This window comes from Stegodyphus dumicola, chromosome X1 (genome assembly GCF_044657685.1).
Source record: "Stegodyphus dumicola isolate Sdum_Otavi_A_Nest chromosome X1, ASM4465768v1".
Lineage (NCBI taxonomy): Eukaryota > Metazoa > Arthropoda > Arachnida > Araneae > Eresidae > Stegodyphus > Stegodyphus dumicola.
Genome location: NC_140780.1, coordinates 258,739,313 through 258,757,480, shown reverse-complemented (window position 1 = coordinate 258,757,480; position 18,168 = coordinate 258,739,313). Strand labels below are relative to the sequence as shown.

At 33.7% G+C, this 18,168-nt stretch overlaps 1 protein-coding gene across 1 annotated transcript in view; it reads left to right on the top strand.

Annotated features, from left to right (window-relative positions):
- Positions 1 to 18,168, top strand: part of LOC118187953 (uncharacterized) — a 562,718-nt gene that overhangs the window by 506,195 nt on the left and 38,355 nt on the right. The window contains exons 6-7 of the mRNA XM_085807592.1: positions 8,951 to 9,029; positions 16,621 to 16,771. Coding sequence (XP_085663718.1) covers positions 8,951 to 9,029; positions 16,621 to 16,771 — 230 coding nt within the window. The remainder of the gene's footprint in view (positions 1 to 8,950; positions 9,030 to 16,620; positions 16,772 to 18,168) is intronic.

Genomic DNA, 18,168 nt, shown 5'->3' with positions numbered 1-18,168 from the left:
TAATTTTATTTTAAATCCATCTTTTATTCTATTCGAAAATTAACCGCTCAATTAACAGCCATTAAAACATCCAAGCAACAAATTTCTCATCGAACAGGCTAATAAAAAGAATGACACAAACAAACGATATTGACGCATACGCGTTACAAGATTCGTTGCTAGGCAACTAAGTTAGAGGCGAAAGGTTTCGCATAGCAGATGATCAGCGGACGATCAGGTGCCAACATCCCTCCCGGCGTTGAAATACTAATTTCAAAGCTAATATAAATTATTTAAGAAATTCAAAGTTTGATACATATATCAGTTAGAAACAATTAAATGCAATAATATATCTTTTAAACAGATAACAAACAAATTACTACATTTCACAATAAAATAGATACGCAATATTAATACAAGTAATTTTAATATAAATTCACTACATCAATCGTTCATAGGTAAAATACATAAGTTCGATATTCCACGTTTTATCAGTCCTTGAGGCATTTTGATAACAACAACACAGACTTTAACATCGCTTCCAGGAATGGTGTCATAGATACGGCCTACTATCCACGTACATAGAGGTAGTTTATCCTCTTTAACTAATACAAGAGTACCTATTTTTATATTGTCCTTTTGAAAGAACCATTTACTTCTCTGTTGAAGATTATTTGGATAACCTTTGAACCATTTGTTCCATATTATTTGGTTAATTTTAACAATTTTCTGTCAGGATGAAAGTCTGTTGTTCGGAATTTCTGTTTTACAAGGTTCAGGTAGAGCATTAAGAGGTCTTTCGATTAAAAAATGACCAGGGGTCAAAGTTTCGAAGTCATTTGGATCTGAAGATAAAAGTAATAAAGGTCTACTATTTAATACCCTTTCAGTTTGATTTATAACAGTCAAAATTTCTTCGAGAGTCAATTTTGAATTTCCGGTAGTTCGTTTTAGATCATGTTTAAGGATTTCACTCCGGCCTCATATATACCACCGAAGTTGGGAGAACGCGTTGATTGAATTTCCAAACGATTGATTCAGAAGCTAAATATGACGACAGACTAGGGGAACTTTTGACGAGGATTAACAGCCTTTTCAAATCGGCGTTGGCTCCAACAAAGTTGGTAGCGTTATCCGAATATATAGTTGAGCTAAGGCCGCGCCGAGCGAAAAATCTTTTTAATGTTGCAATTACAGCCTGCGATGTTAGATCTGTAACAAATCTGTGTCGCTCGAGTAACTAAACATACAAAAATAACAACATATATCTTATTTAAGGTACCTCTTCGTTGAATTTTACATTTTATGTAAAAGGGACCGCATAAATCAATTCTAGTCGATTACTATTATGGCAGAAGCCAAAATGAATCTTCGAATGTGGGCTTTTAATCAATATGGTGATCAAGAGCTAGCAGCTGAAGATAGTGATCCAGTCTCCGCAGTTCTAGGCTTGCAGTGGGACCGACGAGATGACAGCCTTACAATATCCGTCCAAAGAGAAATCGTTAAAAGAGACTTATCAAAAAGGAGACTATTGTCTCTAGTCCATGCTGTTTTTGAGCCGCTAGGTTTCTTTGTGCCCGTCATATTACCTGCGAAATTAATTCTTCAAGAGGCTTGGGCAACAAAATCGACCTGGGATAAACCATTACCAGATGAACTTCAAACAAGATTTGAGAGATGGTACGAAAGGTTGCCTAGTCTTTCCAGTCTTAAATTACCTTGTCGTATGGGTCATGGAATTAAGGATTCATGGACTCTACACGTCTTTTGCGATGCCAGTCAAGCTGCTTATGCAACTGTCATTTACTTACGAAGTAAGGAAGAAGACAAAGTTTTCGTGAAATTCGTCATAGCAAAATCACGGGTATCGCCCTTAAAGAAAATAACTATTCCGCGTTTGTAGTTGCTAGCCTGTGTTCTAGGTGCACGCTTGGCAAGGTATACTGTTGAAACCCTGTGCTTAGTCGATGTCCCGATATATTACTGGACAGACGCTACTGTGGCTCTTAGCTGGATACAACGAGAGGAAAACTGGGGAGTATTTGTGAATAATAGAGTAAAGGAGATTCGGAAACTCTCGAAGCAGGAATGTTGGAGACATATCCCTGGGAAATTTGCGGCAATGCAATTGGTGGGAGGGCCCCGGATTTTTGAAAAGCTCTCCGAAAGAATGGCCAGACGTTGAGTTTACTCCAGACGAAAATTCTGTTGCAGCAGAAATTAAGAAGGAAGTGATTGTCAATTTGAGTATAAAATTAGAAGATTATGAGTGGTACAAACGTTTTTCGAGTTTTTCTAAAATAGTTCGAGTATTCTGCTGGGTTCTACGCTTTACTAATAAACTCCTAAAGAAGCCCTCGTATTCTTCGGTTACCTTAACAGTAGAAGAAAAAACTAACGCCGAAACATTTTTGTGGAGTTTAGAGCAAAGGAAGCACTTTCAAGAGAAAGGAGATTCCGTCCATGGATTATTGGTAGTGAGAGACAACGACGGAGTCCTCAGAGTTAAAACTAAAATCATTGAACATGATGATGAATTCTACTTCCTTTATCTCCTGTTGCTTCCGTCCAAGCATTATTTAATTGAATGCCTCATAAGAGAGTATCATGAAAAGAACTGTCACGCGGGAGTGCAGATATTAGCTGCTAAGTTAAGAGAGCGATACTGGATCATTTCATCGAAACATAATATAAGATCTTGTGTAAGTCGATGTGTAGTATATAGGTGTTTTACCGCTAAGGCTTTATCTACCCCTCCGATTCAGTTACCCCTTGACAGAATAAGAGATTCTCCAGTCTTTGAAACAACTGGAGTCGATCTTTGTGGACCTTTACTTCTGAGACCAAAGAGTAAAGCTTAATCGTCTTGTTCACCTGCGCCGTATACCGGGCAATTCACCTGGAGCCTGTCACCTCTCTGAGTACCGAAACGTTTCTACAGGCTCTGAGACGGTTCATTGCTAGACGAGGCCGTCCTGCGACAATGTATTCAGATAACGGAACCAATTTTACCGGAGCAGACAATGCTCTGAGATGCCTGGATTGGAGAAAAATCACAGAAAACCAATAAAATGGAAATTCATTTCCCCTACGGCTGCGTGGTGGGGGGGATGGTGGGAGAGCTTAGTTCGTTCCACCAAGACTCTTCTCGTGCGAATTCTAGGGAGGTCGTCGGTGAATTTCGAGGAGTTACTGACCGTCATGTGTGATGTTGAATCCACATTAAACAACCGTCCTTTAACATACGTCTATGATGATTCGGAAGAGCTCGTACCTCTGACACCTTCCCTGTTTTCGCAAGACATAAAACAAGTGGGGGTACCAGATCTGGATTACATCGATTCCCAGAAACTAAATGTGCGTGTAAATTACTGCAATACATTGAGACAAGAACTGAGAAGTCGCTTCCGCAAGGAATATCTGGTTCAACTAGTGCAGAAGGCAAGCGCTTCATGTCAAAACCTAAAGGTGGGGGATGTAGTCCTCGTAGAACTAGACAATAAGAAACGTGTAATGTGGCCAATGGGCAAAATTGTAAAATTATTCAGTAGTAGAGATGGGGCTACCAGAATGGTACAGGTAAAAACAAGCAGTGGGTATTTGGTAAGACCAATCAAAAAACTGCACCCACTAGAAGTTTCAACTACCAGTGATCCTGTGCTAACTCTGGCAACTGAAAACAGATCTAGATACGGTAGACTCTTAAAACCAAGGACATCCTCATAGAAATAATGTACAATATAGACGTTTTGGACTTATATCATCTTTTCTTTAGCAATGACTTTAATTAGAAGTTTATTCCTTATTGATCTCATTTTAGTATGATCTGTCATATATATTGTATGTTAACCGAGTTTCTTTTATGTGTTTTCTAAACTAATACATAGTACTGTTTGTTTTATTCGTAATGTTAGAAAACTTTGTGCAATGTCTGATTTTGAGAAAATCAGGGTGGGAGGATGTTGTACCTCTCATCATACAGCGAGGATAAGTCTGGCAACAGCTGCAGGAAGAAAAACTTGGCAGTGCTGGAATGGCAACAGCGGATGATATTCTATAGATTTTAATATTTTGATTTTGAGTCGATGTTTCCTTTGCGATACTATTGCGTTAAAACATTTGAGTTTTGGATGAATGAAATGAATCCGCTGTCCCGCTGCAGATATTATTAAAATATATTTAGAAAATTAGCTGCGTTGGAAAGGATGAAACCTTGTGTTTGAATTTGCGGTATTTTCCCCCCTAAAATTGCGTTGAGTTCAGAATATTATGCCAGGCTTATTCACGCTGGTGCAGATAAGTTCAAATTTATTTTATTGTGTTTATAATGTATAACTTGCAAATATATGAATAGAATTCTATTAAATAAACATTTAAAATTATGGAATGGTGTTTTAAAATTTTAGATGTAGAGTATTCACATTGCTATGTCGGAGCCAGTGGCAGTCAGGTGTAAAGTAAAATTGTTTTTGCTCCACGACATAACAGTTGGAAATAAACCTATAAATAAAACTAAGAATACGAATTAGTTTAACAAAACTATTACTTAAAGAAAAAATAGTTAATAAAATAAGCACTAGAAGTAACACTAAGAGAAAAATTGGGAAATTTTTTCAATTCGCATTCGTAAAGTTCATAATCCTTAACATCCAAACTAGCCTTTTCTATAACATTCATGCCAAGATTAGAAGATCCATTGAACCATAATTCTGAAGATAAAAGTTCGCTAGGTTCGACTCCACGAGAAACCAAATCATCAGGATTCTCCTTAGAACGGATATGTTTCCACTCAAAGTTTTCTGATAAGGACTGAATTTTCGCAACACGATTCCCAACAAAGGTTTTGAGTTGATGTGGCGAAGCGTTTATCCACGCTAATGCTATTGTCGAGTCCGAATATAATGTTACCTTTTCAATGTCTATATTTAGCGAAGTCAGAACTTTTTTAACAAGCTTAGCAAGTAGAAGACAAGCCGAGAGTTCTAAGCGTGGTAAAGATAGAGTCCTTAAGGGCTACTCGAGATCTGCTTGCCGGTAACTTTAAACAAGGGTTACCTTGAATGGCATTTAGGTAGACCACTGCTTCATACGCAAATGCTGGAGCATCGGAGAAACCTACGATTGCCACTTTATCGGTTGTAGAATGCAGAGCATATCTTCCTATCTTAAGATTTTCCAATTCCTTTAACTTTAAAATGAAACGATTCCATTCACTGGCAAATGGTTCAGGTAATTCATCGTCCCAGTTCAGTTTTAAAGATCATAGTTTCCGAAGGAATATTTTTGCTTTACAGATGACTGGCCCGATAAAGCCAATAGGATTCGTGCAATGACTGAAAGGACATCTCTTTTCGTAAAAGATGACTTGCCTTGGAAAGCGACTTTAAAAGTAAAGATGTCGGATTCCGGTTGCCAAATTATGCCAAGAGTTTTCGTAAATTCACTGGAATCAAAGTGAAACTCTTCCTTAGATACAAAAGTGTGTAATACACTCTTAGAGTTAGAGTACCATTTGTGTAAAGTCATTCCACAGCTTTCGAATATCTTTATTAGTTTAATCTTTAGTTAAATAGCAGACTCAAAATCAGAGGCTTCTGTAACTATGTCGTACATATAGACGTCAGAAAGAATCACTTCAGAAGCTAAAGGGTATTTCTGCTGTTCATCCAAAGCTAACTGTTTTAGAGTTCTTATATCTAGAAATGGAGCACATTTAGTCACATAAGTTACAGTATTCAATCTAAAAATAATAGATGAGTCGTCTTCATGCTCTTTCCATAAGATACGTAGAAGATTCCTTTGCGATGAATCGATTAAAATCTGTCTAAACATTTGTTTAATCTCTGGGACCAGTGCTATATTTTGTTTACGAAATCGAACAATCAAATCACAAATATTTTCTTTAACCTCTCCTGAGAGTAAAATGTCGTTCAGACTCAATCCTGTAATACTAGCAGCTGATGCATTAAACACAATGCGCAATTTCGTAGATGAATTTTCAGGTTTGTTAATTTCATGGTGAGGAATGTAGAAAGTAAGGGCTGGAGGATTTTCTTCTTCAACCCTTCCCATGTGATTTAATCTTTCCTAATCATCGATAAAATCGGTATAAAGCCTTTTTAGGTTTGGGTTTTTACTTAATCTTTTAATGGTCTGATTAAGACGTTTATTAGCAATGTTTCTTGAATCACTTAAATGATGAAGTGCTTCTTCTCGAATAGGCATCTCTACGATGAAACGCCCACTCTCACTTCTCCTATGTGTCTCTGATAATGCAATTCGCAAAACTCCTCTTCTTCGCTTTTAAGGGGTTCGTTGGCTATTTCTTCGATTTGCCAAAATTTATGTACACATTCTTCTAGACTTTCCGACTGGAAGATTATCCCACAATATTGATGTGAATTTTCAGTTTCAACAAATCCACTAGCAATAAATCCGAAGATTGAATCTTGGAAAAGTAAAGTAGTAGATAATCGAATCTTTCGCTCCTTCGCTAATTCGAAAAAATTAATAAATAAATATGAAATTAAATATTTATTTATTAATTAAAATAATTATTGAATATGAATGCTACTAATAAAAGAAAAATAGACCTCGAAAATCGAGAATTTCAAGATCGCTGGAAGATAAATTATTTATTTATTCTGAACAAGAATGGTAAACCACAGTGTTTGGAATGTTTATGAATCATAGCTGTGTGTAAAGAATGTAACTTGATGCGCCATTATCTTTCCATGCATGATAAAAAGTATCATTCGTACCCGCGAGACATGAAAATACCACTAGTGAAAAAATGGAAAAGCAGCTGGATCATCAAACGATTTATTTTAATCAAGAACCGAAATTTCAAGAAGCATCTGTAGCTGCATAGTTTGAAGTTTGTTTAAAAATAGCAAAGGCAAAGAAGCCATTTTTGGATGGAGAATTCATTTAAAAATGTGCCATAAAAATGGCTCAATTATTTAATGACAACGAAATGAGCCAAATTCGATACAATCCAATCGCTTTAAAACATACAGATAACATAACTAAAGAAACAAATATTTACACTATGTTCAAGTTATATACACAAATTAAAGATAACAATTTAAAATTTTACAAATTTAATTTCATAATGAAATTCAGTCTCAGTCTTTACATTAATTTTTACCCGGGTCAAATACTTTTCCACTGCAGTTCGCAGATGTATTTCTGTTTTGCATATCACAGTCTGGAGATTCAGTTCTTTCAGACTTTTCTTCCACAGGAAAATCTAAAACAGTTCGTTCACAACTCTGTAAATCATTCGTAGCATGCGTATAGTTCACCTCGGTATCTTTAACAGATGGCACATGCTTATTTACCTCTATTTCCTGAAAGCCAGCTCCGCTGTTTGCACCAGAATCGCGAAAAGAATCCGATCCTTTACTAGCCGAAGTATCCAGGTTAAGAATCAAGTCCTTGTCGTGTGGATTTTCTTGCAATACTAGAGCACACTGTTTAAGCTGTACATCAGCTTCTCTCATCTCTGCATCACATTCACTTTCAGATGGTTCAACACTTGCTGACTGCGTTTTCATAACTTCACTATCAGTTTCTACGAACTTGACAGTCGCATTTTCACTTTCTTCTATCTCTACTTCAAGCACGTGAGAATCAAAAGCTTCTTTCCTGTCTTTTATTTCTTCATCTTTTCGAGCTCTGTCATTAATCTCGTTAGATATTTCATCCTTCATTTCTGGATGTTTCTCAGATAGTTCATTAGCTATTTTCTTCTTTTCTTCATCTTTTGATTCTTCAGATGACATTTCTCTCATTTCCACGTGGTCTTTTATAGCTCCAGTTTCTTTTACAAGCTCCACTTTCGGAGTTGCCCTCGCACCTTTTCTTACCCGACATTTATTTCTTCTCGTCGGGCTTTCTTCTCTTCCAGCCCGACTTTCATCTCTTTCAGTCCGGCTTTGATTTCAGCTCTCATCTCTTCATATTCAGCTTTTATCTCTTCCTGTCCAGCATTCATCCTATCATATCCGGCTTTTATCTCAGCATATCCGGCTTGCAAACATAAAATCTAACATTTCATACGGGCTTTAAAGACCAAAGATTTCAATTAGTGAATTATTTCGATTATTTTACCCAGTATTCTGGAGTTAAATACAAGACCATCCTACTTTTATAAGCAAAATTTTAAAAAGTATACGAATAGGTAATAGCTTCATGTAACCAGCTGTAAATTTAAATATCAAATGCTGTTTTATTCTGTACGAAATCAATAACCCTTAAAATTGACAAGTTTTGAATTTCAATTTCTAGCAAATATTTGATAAAACTGCCAGTACCTATTCGGAAATTATCACTGAAAACTGATTAAGTGTGAATTCGTTCTGTAATACCCCCCGCCGCTTTATCACGTGAAGATTAAGACTCTTTCGCATAAAAGTATTACCAACCGTCCTTTTGGAGCACTATAAGTAAGATTTTCTGATGTTATAGCTCTCTCTTTCACTGTATTAACAATCTTTATATGAAATTCCAGTGTAATTGGAAGTATGTCTAGGATCAGTACTTCTGGAAGGACATTTCTACCTATTTTGTTTTCCGAATTTACTGCAAAATAACATATTCTTAAGGCAGGGATTTCAAGCCACATGATTCTTCCAAATTATTAGAATATTATTAGCATATTAAATAGGTTTTTTTCTATTCGCCTTTACTAATGTAACATAAGCGTATTAAGGCATTTTACCTGCGTTTCATTTTACTGCATTTTGATTATAATATTTTATTTATACTAACAGTCTTGAATTGTTTGTAAGAAACGTTCGAGCGTATGTAAAAAAAACATTCTAATTTGTTTTAAAAATTTATTTTCTTTCTTTTTTATTCTCTTTTTAATTTAATTACTTGGAAAAGTTTCAATTAAAAATGTACACTGTTTAAAAGTTATATCTGTGTCTAACAAGGTAAATGAATTTTATTTTTAATTTAGCCACGTATGGTCTTCTAGCAAGCTACCTGAAAGTAACCGATGGAACTGTAGAACATGATGAAATAATCGTCATGAACGGGTGAGTAAGATCATCTGTTTTTAAGTTATACCATACTATTGACCATAATTTTTGGCTGAATTAAGAAAATATTTGAAAAGTGTCGAGTTTGCTACTTGATTTCAAACTACTAGCGAATAAACTTGGCCCAACAGCGGCTGAGCGGTAAAAGCTATTTAACACTTGTAGGTCGGTCCAGGGTTAGAGTCCCGGCGAATGGGCTGTCTGTATGGGCATTTTCATGGTTTTCCTCATGTGCAAAATGGAAACGAAAAATATCCTTCGCAGTTCATCCCAATCTTTCCATGTGGTCTAATGGCGGAGCAATGTACCTAACAAAAAAAAATCAACAGTTGCTTTGAATTAAAGAGGCATGAAAACTCGAGCATTCTGTTGAGATACTTTAGACTTTCAACCATTATGTATGCTATTTATGCTCGTTCTGGATAAGCGTATTAAGTGTCATTGCATGGGACTGGATAAGCGTCATTGCATGGGACGGTAGAGTCATAAAAATGTAGCTTCTTTATTTTCATCTGAAAAAATTTCTTTTAAGATATTTTTTAAAAAATCTTTAATTTCTTCTAAATTAATTTTAAACGAAAATGCTTTTTGAATCAAAATTTAATGCTTAGTATTTAGCAAAATATAAATAGACCTCAGACAGATCTCAGAAATACATCCTACGTTTGATTTTCAGCTCTGAGGTGCTACTTCTAGTGAAAATTAAGTTAGTGATGGCTGGAGAACCTAACATTAATTTCATTCATTCTCAAGCTAGTTTTTACTTTTAATGTACATTCTGTTATCAGCTTAAGTCTTTCATTCATACACATTTATTTGCGTTTACAAGCATGCAAAACACTTTTTTTTAACACAGTTCACAAAAATTTTAGATATACAATTTCTTTAGCTGAAAGATATACAATATACAAACAAATTAGATATACAATTTCTTAGTCTTAGCTGGAAACAATTTCAAATTAATTACACCCAAAACAAAATTTCTGGATTAACGAGTAATGAAGTTGCTTCACTGAACTAAAATCATGCAAACATTTTTTAACTCACTCTGTGAGACTAAAGAGAACATCTCGTTCTTATTTACCCCAAAATAACTTGCTAGAATTCCGTACAGTTTCTTGCTTAATACAAAAACAGAAAGTTTCTTGCTTAATGCAAAAATAAAATAAAAAGCTTCTTGCTTAATCAAAATAAAATTGTCCTCTATCGAGGCAACAACTAAAATAAATGTTTTCAAATAACTTCGCGCTAGCTTTTAAACCTAAATAGAATAGTTTGGACTTATCTATCGATTTGCGAAGTCCCTCAGTCTTTTCTTTGCAAAGTCTTCCCAGTAAAGGACTTGGTGGATTCGTTTAATTCCCACCCGCTGCTGTGGAACCCCGTTTCCCCCCGTCGTCGATGGGCTGCTTTCTTTTCCTGAAGGCTCTTCTCTTTCAGGCTACCTTCTCTTGGTGTTGAACCACACGTGGAGCTGTTTCAAAGTTCTTCCTCGCATGTCCGTTTTCCGTGTGGAAAATGCGCTTACTGATGTCGTTCCTGGGCACTTGGAATCTAGATCGCTGATTTCTTAGCTGGAGTTGTTTGTCGGTCCGTCGCTCGCTAAATCTCGTTGCTGATCTCTGTCGGCCATCCGTTTTCGCCGACTCGCTAATCTTTTGTGTTAGTCCATGTTATCCCTTGATGATACAATTTTTCTCTTCATGTCGACGTCTTTTACGTTCCGGATCCAACAGTCTGGGCTCTTTCCTTTTCTTTTCTGGAATTACAATTCTTCAAGTGGAAGGTCCATCTCCTGTGCTCGGTGCTGATGCTTCCTTTCTGCCAGAAGGTGATTTCCGCAAAATATCTTGGAAAACGGGCATATTAGCGTGGTCAGAATATTCTTTAACTTGATCCACCTTAGCAGTAATAGTGACCCCGTTATCTCCTTTTAAGTAACATACAGTTCCAAAAATTCTTTGTATTATAAAAGGCCCTTCGAATCTGGGATTTCGTTGTGGGACGCTAGACAATAAATATTTTAAATTTCAGTATTTTATCCCTGGCTTTAAAGTCGAAGTCCTTTCTTTTTCTATCATAGTATACTTTTTCTTTCGCTCTTGCAATATTCGAATTTCTTACTGCTCCATTAACCCTCTCGCTGCGTATCCCGCGATTTCGTTGGGCAACGTAAAAGTAGCAAAATTTGCGCAACCCGCGATTTCCACGGGGATGAATTTTTGCCCTTTATTTAACTGTGCAACCCGTTCTTTCCTCGTTCAAGGTTTGCTTTCGGCTTTTCTGTGACGTTTCATTGTTTATTTAGATGTAGAATAATAGATGCCATTAGTTGTCCACATTTCTGCCAAACATACAAGAATACGTAATATAGCATTTTGCTCGCGCTTTTCAGAGCTCAGAGATGTCTGGCAGGAAGCGTTTCGCGAGTGATATAACCTATATTCCTGACGATATTTCCGACACTGATAGTAGTTCTGACTTTGATTTCAAGTATATTGAAGATAGTTATAGCGAAACTGATAATTTCTCGGATTCCTCTGAAGATAGTGATAAATCTGAAAATTCAGTTTCTATTGAAAACGTTCGACAGTAGTGCAAAATTGATGTGCAAAATATTATTTTATGCAAATATTTTCATTAGTATATATGTTTACCTTTGTATTTTATAAAATAAATCATAATTTAAGCAATATTAATTTCAAAATTTTCCTTTTATATCATTATTCTTCAATTTCAGTATTCTGACAACATTTTTCTATGATCTAATTCTATATTGGGAAAAAAAACTCTTATACTAAAAATTTTTGTATTGTTAAACTCAATATGTGATTTGAGATATGATATGAAAATATATGAAATTATATATACATGAAGATTTGAAATATGTAATAAAAAATACGTAATTTTTGAACCTATTTTGATAAAAAAGTACGCAGAGAGAGGGTTAATAATTTTTTGAATGTCAGTTCATTTATAAATTCTGCCTCTCTTTTCTGCATAAACAACAATTTGTCCAAAGGGGTAATTTTTTCCCCTCCCCAAAATATTTCGGATGGTGTTCTTCCAGTAGTATTGTGTTTAGCCGTTCTTAACCAATTAGTTGAAGCAATGTTTCCAGCGTCGGTAGTAAGTTTTTACATAATTAGTTAGTATTTTTACAATATTGCTATTTACGCATTCCATGGTGTTAGATTGTGGTCGATAAACAACCATCTTTAAGTGGCGGATGCCAAGCCCTACACATGCACAGATCTTCGAGAAATTTGACTAATAAACTGGGGATCGTAATCTGATATTACCGTAAGTGGTTCATCATATTTTAAGATATAATTATTTAGAAAAATGATGCAGCTTGAGCAGAGGCTGTTTTAAGGGGGGTTATTTCTACGCACTTCGAAAAATGATCGATAACAGCAAATAAGTATCTATTTTTATTACTTTGAATTAGCTTAACAAATTTATTCCTATTAGTTTATTTGAAAACGTTTCCGTATCCTATGTTATTTAGATACATAGCCCGGCTAAAATTTATATTGTTAACTAATTGGCACCTATGGCAAGACCTGATATATTCCGTAACAAACTTTTGAAGTTGGGGAAAAAAGACCTCCTCGCGTACTCTCTGCATTGTTTTTCTAATGCCAAGATGGAATTAAGTAGGTGCATCAAGTAATTCTCGCAAAATGCTAACCCGCAAACTGGCTGGGATAACCAGTCGTAAATCACTATTTTCATTTGTTGTTTCAGTATAAAATAAGATTTTTTTCAATTATTTCATAATATTTTTGTCTATTTCTAATGGCCACTATATCCGGGTGTTCAAAATTTCCAGGGTCATGCAAGTATGCATAAATATGTCTAAATTCTGTTCAGTTTGTAATTCAGGAATAATAGTGTAACGGGAGTCCAAGATTTTCGAAGTTAGCAAAGGGCATTTTGTTTCTTTTCCCTCTTCGTCTAATTTTATTCGCGGTAAAGCATCGGCCACAACATTGTCTTTTCCGAGCGTATGTTTAATTATTAAATTGTATTCTTGTTATTTTAAGACCCATCTGATTAACTGCGTAAACAAATTTTTCCCGCAGTATAATCGACCCACATCAGCAAGATAAAGGCAGTCTTTGGTACATCCTCGGTTTCATAGCTATCTGAAAGTACCTTGAGGTGAAGAGTATGATCATAAATTTAGTTGATTTAATCTTTCTTATTATTTCTTCGATTATAGGTAGTGGGTAATCGGGATTTCTTATTTCTTCGATTATAGGTAGTGGGTAATCGGTATATTTAGATAAACTATTTAGCTTTCTATAGTCAATGGCAAATCCCCATGATTTGAAATTCGTAGGAGGCAAATCATTCTTTTATTGCCAGACTAGCGTACGCGCTACTGATAGGCTTGATTATCTTATTTTTGAGCATGTCCTGAATGAGCATGGTCTTTAATTATCTCATACTTCACGCGATCGTGTTTGTATGGTTTCGTTTTAACCGGTTCGTTATTCTTTAGTTCTATTTCATGCTGAACAACATGCGTGAGTTCTGGCTTCTCAGAGAATAAATCCGAAAAATTTCTTAATAATTTCCAAAAACGTTTTTTGCATGCAAGAAATGAGAAATGGTCACATCGAAGAATAAATAGTGAGCTCCAGTATGAAATCTGATTTTGAAAATACACTTGTTTTTTGCACACATATATTTTGTTACATTCAGGTTGCTAATTGCATACCGAAAATGTTAAAGTGTATAGTTTTATCATACTAGAAATAATTCCGCAGTAATCTTCATTGAACTGGGCGGGAGTTCAAAATACAGATATATACTATAAAAAGGATTTCAAAGCTTGCGAGGTGCTTTTTTCTGACAGAAAGCAATGCATTTTTTAATTTTGATTTAGACGAAAGACGTCACGCATTGAATAAAAAACAGAAATTGCAATATTAAAAGTCTCTCTTATTAAATATTGAAAGAGAACCTTTTCCAAAAATATTTATCTCTATATTTATTTTTGTAGTTATACTAGTTCTTGATATTATTTGCTGCAAAAATTTAGGGGAACGTTTAGGGACTTTTTCACATTTGCGAATTTTACATTATTTTAGAGTTTTTAGTTTTTCAAAAATTAAGTAATAGTTATATAACTGAATAATTGGATACATGTGCATGTATTCCAATACTGAAGCAAAAGAATATGTAATAAAATAAATTGTCATTAAATAACGAATTTTATTTAGCCCCAAGAGAGTATATCCTAATACATTAACTTTAAATTAACAAGGCGTTGGAATTATGAGAGGATTTTGAGTCTTGGAATTCAAAATCTCGATTCTATTTAAACTCGTAAAATTTTTCAAATACTAAAGGTTCAATTTAAAAAAAAAATTAAATAAAGATTAAATGAAACCTGAAAATTTCAGAAATTTGATTTTAAATTAATTTTAAAGAACATACATATATGATATGATTTTGGTTGACACATAAGACATTGTGTATTTACTTTGTGTTATGTACTGTATTTCTGGCTTTTTCTAGTTTGTTTGTTGCTTTTATTTGCATAGTTTGACTGGAATGTTTAAAAGTGTTTTTGAAATCACTATGGAATATATAGCTATATGTTTTCTTATCTTTATAAATATTCGATTTTTTAACCTGATGAATCCTTAACTTCCGTTTCATAATGAGTGGCCATATAATGCAAGGTTAAGCTTGACACCACATATTGCGTTATATCGTTTTGACATCCTTAGTTGTATACGTGTCTTTAAAACTATAGATAGGAAAACAGTAAAATTAGATTGGCACATGTCTATGACTGATCCAGCGCAACGAAGTTTGAGTAGGTAAGTAATGCATGGATTTTGTATTCTTTTTTAAAGCTTTGATAAAAGAAAATGCTTTCTTCAAACCATTTCTATTTGAGGTTTTAAGGACATTACAGTTAAACCTTCTTGCTTTGCTTTAATTAAATATCAAATTATTTGTTATTAAATGGTATGGAAGAAAGAAACTAAATTCAAGAATGATAGAAAAAGCAGTGTACTTCAAAATGCTTTAAAATTATAATTTTACACAGTACACTTCCAAAGCAGTATTAAGCCAGACATAAAAATGTCTGGCAGCTACACAACATATAGGACGTGATGGAATTTCCCATGATTAATAATGTTCCAAGTCTGTTGGCTAGTAGTGATAGAAAAAACGAGTTTTAGCTTACGAAAAGTTGATTTTTCTGGATAGCTTTCTGGGAGCAAATGGCTCATGTTTTCTTTATGTTATCTAAGTACAATTAGACAAAATTTAAAATGTAATTACGAATTGTGTACATATATTTTCATCGCAGATTTAACGCTAATGCGTTACTTAGTGAAATACGATTTAAAACATTTCAGAGATTCACGATTTAAAACATTTCAAAACATTTCAGAGGCTATATGATTAAAGTATAAATAAAATTATTGATTCTTTGAGCACATCAGAGTATAACATTTAAAAATAATTAAAGAATTTGGTAATGTGTGTAAGACTATAGTACAAAACTGATTTAGAAACGCAACAATACACGTAAAATGCATTTCTGTACCAGGAAAGTAATAAAGACGGTGAACGAAGTTTATAAAACAAGTTCAGCATGGTTTCTAAATTCCCCGTATATTTAATTTCATTTTCATTTCCACATTTTCATTTCCGTCAATTTCATTTCCACAATGTAATAAGAAATTTATTTATTATACAGTTGCTTTTAGAATTTTTCAAGTAGTTCAATCTGTTTGTGTTCTTTGCTGCCGCTGAGAGCAGAATTACACAATACAAACAAGTAAATAGTTTGATATCGCAGCAAAAATAGTCTCTTGATTTGAAATAAAAAATCATTCTTGGATTTGGCAAGAATTTGTCCCTTTGCTCATGAAGTTTGTAATTAGTCATAGTAAATCATGCTGTTGATATTAGTGCATATTATCCTTTCCAAGCAAATTTCATGTTTTATCAACAGAAGAATCTATTATTAAAAATTCAAATTCCATATTAGTTCCAAACTGAAACATAACGGTTAATGAACTGCATCGTGTTGTAGCATTTTTTTATAAAGCCATTCTTCATCATTGGATGTATCAGTATGGTAAATCATTTATAACTGTATTATTCATAATCTAATAATATATATTTATTTTACTGCCGTGCATTATGCACATTCTCCGGAATCCATCACTGACGTATATAAGGTATAGCGAATGCTGCAGTATTTATTATGCATTTTTATTTCCTGTCTGTAGCCTACATATCTTAATATACATAAAATACACGTAAGTACAAAATTCAGTTTAACATTTTCAGTTGCTAACATCACTGGAAGAAGGACTTTAACTTTTCCAGGTTGCATGTATTATTTATTTTTATTTCATAAACTGTAATTTGTGCAATAATAACTTGGTTGCCGGTTTGGTGAGTACTGTACTTGTCGAAATGAGATCTTTTTTCCAAATCAGTCATTTCTCATATGCAAGTCATTTAATTTAGGAATAATATCTAATAATAAAACTTAACTGCTACATGAATTTAGTTTTGATTCTAGTTTATATTTCATTTTCAGATGTTCAATAGACCCCTATATATTTGGTAACTTTGAAACTCCTGACGGTGGAAAGACTTTATACTCAAAATTTAGAGCTTTCAAGTTTCCTGACACGAATTACGTCTTGTTCGTCGGAACAGTCAACGTATGTCTGAAAGAGTGCAGTGGGGTCAGTGATTTTTTATATTTCATATTTTAGAGCTTTGTAGGTGTTGCATATTTGAGCTTACTTGTCTTAATTTTTTATTTTCTTCTCCCTGATATAATCAGTTAAATGAAATAAACTCCCCATAGATGTATATATTATATCTGATTATCATAAAGCAATGTAAGTATAAACCAACGTGTAATTTAAACATTTTTCTTAAAAATTTGATAATTTACAAGAGATTTAGGTTTTATATTTAATATAAATTTTATAACGATAATGAGTGTAAATGATATTTTGATAGAAATCGCTATATTATTTTCTATTTGATTTAATGTATATAAATATTTATATTAAATTGAAACATACGAAATATAAGCTTAATTTTAAACAAAATTTGAATAAAAATGATATATGCGCTGAAACATATAAATAAGCATTTTAATTGAATCGCCTTATCAATTAAAACAGACTGTATAATCTAGGAAGAAGTTATAGAATCTTAGAGTAGCACAGTTTAGCTTAATGATTCTGCATAGTGCTTAAATTCAAATTATTTAAAAATTTTATATTGTACAGCAGGTATTCAGACAAATCAAAATTTACTTTAAAAAATTATTTCATTTAATAAAATCATTTTCCTTCAAATATTAGTTGCAGAATATTCTTTTTTCTGTATTAAATATTAACAACTAATAAGAGAATGTCCATGTCTGACCGCGTCATATTAGATCAGGCGATCCGATGATCTTTTTAATGTACTGAAAGTTCGATTTTCACCTAAAACCGAATATCTAGTTAAGTGAACTTGCAATATACTTAACTGCATTGCTTTAATGGACGCCATCCAGTACCGTATGAAAGTTACTGCCGCTTGTTTCACAGCCAACGAACAGTGATGTTTCCTTTATATTATAAAACTTGGACAATTGACGAAAGAATGATATATTTCAAGAAAAAGATATAAATCAATTTGCTTTAAAATTAAAGAATAATATTTGTAGTTATTATCTTCTTTTCATAATATAGCTATACGTTTTAAATGTGTATGTAATTTTAGTAGTATTTTAGAAGGATACAACCTTATTTGGTCAAAATGGTAAGTTAATATTTTATATGAAATAGGAATAACAGGAAAACGTAATTCTCCTTCCTAATTAAAGCAAGATGATTTTATATGTCTCAGTCACAGGTAAGAGGTTTCATTTGAAAATATTAGCCACTGTGCTCATGTTACGCCAAGTGTACACAGTAAGTACGAATCCTTTTATGTTTACGCATAATTTATTGTCATTTACCTCTTACTGTACATGCAAATATTTCTTTGTGTTTGCTTTTGTTTTTATAGAAGGGATAAATAAAAACGTAATCTTTGAAAGTGTACCTAAAGGGTACTTATTAGTTACAAATTATGCGTA